The sequence below is a fragment of the Microtus ochrogaster genome, linkage group LG4 (genome assembly GCF_000317375.1).
Source record: "Microtus ochrogaster isolate Prairie Vole_2 linkage group LG4, MicOch1.0, whole genome shotgun sequence".
In the NCBI taxonomy this organism is placed as follows: domain Eukaryota; kingdom Metazoa; phylum Chordata; class Mammalia; order Rodentia; family Cricetidae; genus Microtus; species Microtus ochrogaster.
The window spans coordinates 19,692,880-19,699,171 of record NC_022030.1 but is presented as its reverse complement, the minus strand read 5'-3'; the positions used below and the strand labels follow the sequence as shown (position 1 = coordinate 19,699,171).

The window sequence follows — 6,292 nt, the reverse complement described above, 5'->3', positions numbered from 1 at the left end:
ATCTTAAGCGACAGGGAAGAGGGCTATCCTCTACTCGGCCCTCCAGGACTGGATTAGACAATGAAGCCTCCATTGCTGGGTGGAGAGGGAGGAAGGAAGGGACACAAGGCGGCTAAGGCTGTGGGTAGGTGCCAGGGCAGGGGCAGGGCAAGGAATATGGGAGACCCTTCTGGTAGGTGTTTAGTTCCGTGGGCAAAGGCCAAGTCCTAGTGCAAGTGGAGGAGGGAAACCTGGCCTGGAGCGAACCCCTTCCACATACACTTCAGGCGGCAAGAGCCAGGGGGGCGCATGCGTTCCTTCAGAAGCCGCCAAGTAATTGGCTTCTCTGAGGACCAATGAGATGCAGCGATTCTCCAGGCTCGTCCAATAAGATCATGCGATGATTCCTCCTCAACCAATGGGGCTTCGAGTATCCTGGCGGGGGGGCTGGCCCCGCCTTTCGTGCCTTCTGGAGCCACACACCAGGAACGCAGCATACTGTAACTGTCGCCATCGAAGCTGGGCGCTTGGAGGACACGCTGAGGTCAGAAAGAATTGTATTGCCTTAAAAAGAAAAAGAAGGGTGAGGGAACCCATATTCCCCAAGCCTGAGGGAAAAAAATCCCCATGGAATGAGGGAGGAGGAGGCCATGGGCCGGTGGGAGCCCTCGCCTGAGGGAGGAAGCTGGCGCCCAGAATCCTGGGTTTGAGAGAGGAGATCTGGGGCCTGAACTTCTGGGTCTGAGGGAGGAGGCTACAGGGCCTGGGGGAGGAGGGCTCGGGGTCTGGAATTCTGGCTCTGAGGGAGGAACGTTGGGGTCGGGAACGCAGTCAAAAGGGGGAAAGCTGACCCTCAGAATCCTGGGTCTGAGGGAGAAGGGCTGGAGCCTGGACTCCTGGGTCTGAGGGAGGAGACTACAGTCTGGCTACTGAGCCTGAGGGAGGAGAGCTGGGGATCTGGAGCCCTGGGTCTGAGGGCAGAGGGCTGAGTTGGAGGGAGGAGGACCAGCCCTCAGCACCTATTCCGAAGGAGGGGAGGTTGGAGTGGGTCCCCTGTGTCTGAGGAAGGAGAACTGGGCTCTTTTGCTGGGTGTTTTAGGAGTGCCAGGCTCTGGAGGAGGAGCTGAAGTCTGTACTTCCATATCCAGGAGTGGAATTCAGCTAGACTCTTAGTCTGAGGGAATAGGCTGGCTGCCCAGGATCATGTGTCTGTCTGGTGGAGCTGGGTCCTAAGGACCGACATGCTGAGACCTTGAGAGATCTGCCATGGCTCTGAACCTCAGAGGCTTAAAGGCAGAGGGCTCCCGGGCCCATTCTGCTGTATGTAGACACTGAAGAAAGAAAGTTGCCAAAATCTCGTCAACTACCGATGGCTGAGCCTCAGAAGTATGGAAAGTAGGCATAATAAACCTGTGGCCTTGCTGTTAACTCCCAAGACACTTCAGGGCGGACTTCATGGGCTTGCATACCATAAATCTATCATAAAGTAGACACTTAACAGAAAACTGAGATTTAATCTCTCTCTGGCTGACTGAATTGTCTCCTGTTTCTCTTTTAGTTCCCAGGTCCTGATCAGCTCTTTCCAGTCTCAGAGAAGCCATGGCAGCCTGCCGCACCCAGTACTTATGGCTCCTCTTCCTGCTGGGAGCCTCCCACTGGACTTGTACGTGTGGGGGGACCTCGGGGAAACAAGTGATTCCACAGAGAGTGGATTTATTGTGTCAAGAGATCACCCCACAGAGAGGGCAGTTGATATCTTTTTTTGATTTTTTTTTTTTTGCAAAATTAAAGATGATCTTTATCTCATCTTCCCAGTGGTCCAGAACCTTCGCTGCATGGTGAGTAGAATCCAGCGTTTAGAGGAAGATCCAGGCCGAACCTTTGACTGGACTTCAGGGACTGAGAAGGTTGAGAGTTGCAATTCAGGAGAACTTTGCCAGGAAACTGTGCTGTTGATTAAAGCGGGTAACTGGGGACCGAGCGGTGGGTCTCAATCACTGACTCCTCAGTGCCGGGTAACAGCAGTCCAGTGTAGGTCCCCAAGCTGAAAGCCATCTGACCTTGCCCATCTTTTCAGCTTCCTCCCTTTCTTTCCCCTCTCATGCTCTGGGTTCTGTGTCTAAGAGCACAACCCTATTTCAGTCTAGATAGAGGCTGGGAGGCTAGCTCAGTAAGGTGCCTTGTCTTGAGTACATAAGGGTCTCAGTTGAATCCCCAGGGCCCACATACAAATGTCAGGCATGGTGGCATGAATTTGCAGTCCCATCACTGGGGAGGCAGACACAGGGGCATCCCTTGGGCTTGAGGGAGAAGGTAGCCATGTCATTTGCTCTCTCCCTGCTAAGCGCTGGGCCCACCATCCACCTTCTCTACTCTCTATCTCACAGAAGGAACCAAGACTGTTGTTTTGGCCAGTAAGGGTTGCACCGCTCAAGGACCAGAGTCAATGACTCTGATCCAGTACACCCCACCCCCTGGCCTGATCGCCCTCTCCTTCAGTAACTACTGCAACAGCACCCTCTGCAACAACAGAAGCAACATATCTCTATTCTGGAACCCACCGGACACCACAGGTACCTGTGCATGTCACTCTTCTCTGTGTTTCTGCTTAGTGTGGGCCTCAGTGGCCCACATGCAGAAGAATCCCTCAGTCTTGCACGGTCCTTTTCTGAGTTGAAGTCCTTTGCGGTTCAAGCCCTCCTCGGGGCAGGGGGACATCGGTGAAGGCTGCAGTAATGACTGGAATGTGTTCATTTAGCAGGAAGAGGTCTCTAGTAGTTTCTGAGCAGGCAGTGGCATTCATTTTAGCAATTGTGAGTTCTTCCGTGCCAGGTGACAACAGTCCAGTCCCCCAGTTTGCCCTCCAGACCTATAGTCATCTGCCCATCTTTTCACCTACAAGTGCCTCTTTCCCCTCTTGTGTGCCTTATGCTGTGTCTTAGACTCTTGGTCACACTTCTAACACTGTAGATGGGTCAGCAGGTAAAGCGCTTGCCCTCTAAGCCTGAGGACCTGCATTCAGTTTCCTAGAACACACAGAAAACTGCCAGGCATGGCGTCATGAGCTTCTAATCCTGGCTCTTGGAGGTGGAGGAGATGGGGAGGGTCCTTTGGATTTACTGACCAACCAGGCTGGCCTAATTGGTGGGCACCAGGGCAGTGAGAGACCCTGACCCTGCGGATGACACCTGAAGTTGTCCTCTGACCTCCACACACATGCGCCCATGTGTGTACCACATGCAAATGCTTATGCACCCACACACACTTAAAAAGTGACTTTTTTCTTAATGTACATGGTACATGTCATTTAAAAATGCCAGTGACACATGTCCGCCCTGCCTATGCCTACCATCTGAACAGCAGCCCTGTCCCATCTCTGTCTCAAGCCCATGTTCACACACAGCCTTCTTCACAGCTCAGATCTCCGCCCCTTGAAGATGTTTGCTGAAGCATCTTGGGTAGCTGGTGTCCTCAGTTTCCTTGACTATACTTTGAGTGCAGCACCGAGTTGTAATACCACTGACTACCCACAGTGGTATACCACTTTCTGCTCCTGTCCTTCCAGCTCTGTCACATGTGTAGGCAGGGTGTGGAAGTCATGTGGTCTCTGGGGTTTCTTTTAGTGTGTGAGTGTGCATGTGTGTATGTGCGCGCACATGTGTGTGCGTGTGCGTGTGCGTGTGCGTGTGTGTGTGTGTGCTTGCATGTGCATGTGTAGAAGTCAGAAGACAACTTGGAGAGTTGATTTTCTCCTTCCACCTCTGTATGGGTGCCGAGGATTGAACCCAGGTCTCCAGGCTTGCACAGTAAGTGCCTGTACCTGCTGCACCATCTCGGCAGCCAGTGGCTGAGTTTCTGATGAAAAAACGTCAGCTGGGGGAGGATGGGTGGGACTCAGTAGTGGATTGGTTAGTGTGGCCTCTACAGACACAGGGCGGGGCAAAAGAGCAGCTGGAACAAGCTCCTCTGGGTGCTGGACACAGCCTTAACTTACCCTCTCTTTATCCCCATCCAGTAACTCCCAGTATGCCAGGAAACCTCCGCTGCCCAACATGTGTGGCTCTGGGGTCCTGTCCCAGTGCCCCCTCTCTGCCCTGTGCCAACAGCACAACTCAGTGCTATCAAGGAAAACTTGAGCTCTCCGGAGGTAAAGGCCCCTCAAGGTTCTGGCACTCAGGGTTCCAGAGGTGAGGGAAGACTGGGCTCCCCATTCCTAATCTGTGTCTCTGTTGCCCCATCCCCTCTGGCTCACAGGAGGAATGGACTCCATCATGCATGTTAAAGGCTGCACCACTGCAATTGGCTGCAGACTGATGGCTTCAATGACCTCAGTGGGCCCCATGACGGTGAAGGAGACCTGCAGTTACTACTCTTTCCTCCAGCCCAGAAAGGCAGAAGGAAGTAGTAGGGCCTCCTGGATGCTCACCTCACTATGGGTGCTGGAGCTGCTGTTGCCAACACTGCTGGTGGCCCTGATCCACTTCCCCTAGAGGGCGCTGTCGGGGCGGGGGGCTAGGGTTTGGCTAGGAGGGAGCCTTCTATCTGCTGACCACCAGTTTGAAGAATGGGAGGAGGGAGGTTTGAGGAGCAGAGAAATAGGATGAGTGTGTATTTGACACAGATAATAAACTTTGTGCTTTGTTATTAGGTCGTGTGTGTGGTGAGGGTGATTGGGGAACGAGAGACCAAGAGCAGCTTTCAGAAGGGAGTTTTCTCCTTCCACCGTGGGAGTCCTGGGATCCATGACCCTGGGCCTTTTCACCTACCCAGATTTGTGATTTACGTATGCTTCAAGCCATGCAGTGGGGTTTTGGTGCTGCGGACCACTAATGTGTTGTCTCTAACACACATTTTCCAGATAAGGAAACAGTTTGGATAAATTTGAATTTCTCACATTCACATAACTGTAGGCAAAAGCCAGGCAATGTGATACATGGCTGTAGCCCCAGTGCTCAGGGATCAGGGCAACCTGCTCAACAAAGCAAGACCCTGTCTCAGAAAACAGCAGATAGATAGATAGATAGATAGATAGATAGATAGATAGATAGATAGATAGATAGATAGGAGTCAAGAGCCAGGACATAAACACAGGTATTTGATTTTTTTCTTTTACTCTAATATGTTCGCTTTTCTGCAGGATTCCCAGCCCAATATTTGTTGTTGTTGTTTTTCAAGACAGGGTTTCTCTGTGTAGCCCTGGGTGTCCTAAACTTACTCTGTAGACCATGCTAGCCTGGAACTCACAGAGATCCTCCTGCCTCTGCTCTAGTTTAAGGAATGTTCTGCCACCTCAAGGCCCTGACCCGATCTTAAGGTCAGAGCCAGCTGCTACTTTGGGATTGTCTGTCGCTATGGCCATGGGGCATGAGGGGAAAAATGAGACTCTCCAGTCCTCCAGCTCTAACAAGCCCATCTCCTGATGTCCTGAGTGTCCCCTCCAGTCCCCCTGCTCCGCCCCCACTCTCGATCTTCCCTTCACCCTGACTCGCAGTGTTCTGTGGACCACAGGAATGGATGAGTGTGGTCCTGCAGCATAGATGGTATATAGAGGAAAGTAGAGGGAGACATAATATTGGCTTTTAATTTTTATCTTACTTTATTATTCAGTTTTGTGTTTGTTTTTGAGACTGTCTCACTGTGTTATCCCTGGCTGGCCTGGAACTCACTGTGTAAACCAACCTGAATTCTATTTCACAGAGCTCCTCTGTGAGTTAGATTTTAATAGATTATCTTTATTAATTCCTTGAGAATTTCATTCATGCATACATTCTCTTGCCCATCTTCTCTCCCTATCTCCGTCCAGATCTGTTCCCACCTCCCTGCCCCTTCCCAACTCCATGTCCTGGCTTCTTGTTGTTTAGATAATGACAGGCTTCCATTTTTGCTGCCTCTATATGCGTGTGTAGGGCCAACCCCTGGACCTACCAAGAGCCACGCCCTTAAGTAAAATTGGCTCCCTGCTTCCCCTGAAAGCCATCTACTCTCCCTCCTTGGCTAAAGGTTGGCTAAAGCCCTTCCCTGCTCTTTGCTGCAGTGTCAACCAGCTTGGCCCTGTGCAGTCAGCCACAGCTGCTGGCCTGCATCCTGACTGCAATGGTCCTCTCGTGTCCAGAAGACAGTTTCTCTCTTGTCCTCCCTGGCCTTTGGGCCTTAGAATCTTTCCACCCTTCTCCCCAACTGTGATCCCTGAGCCTTGAGGGTAGGAACGTGATACAGATGGCCCATTTGTGACGGAACATGCCACAGACTCTTAGTCTCTGCACTTTGAGCCGTTGTGAGTGTTCTGTATTAATGTTATGGCTAGTTTTTTTTT

The 6,292-nt window shown here is 51.6% G+C and overlaps 1 protein-coding gene across 1 annotated transcript; it reads left to right on the top strand.

The window, feature by feature from the left end:
• The first annotated feature begins 1,578 nt into the window (after positions 1–1,578).
• Positions 1,579–4,469, top strand: Tex101 (testis expressed 101). The gene is made up of 5 exons (XM_005361117.1): positions 1,579–1,642; positions 1,795–1,944; positions 2,367–2,552; positions 3,995–4,126; positions 4,234–4,469. Exons 1-5 carry the CDS (start codon positions 1,579–1,581, stop codon positions 4,467–4,469), a joined length of 768 nt encoding a protein of 255 aa, XP_005361174.1.
• The last annotated feature ends 1,823 nt before the right edge of the window (positions 4,470–6,292 follow it).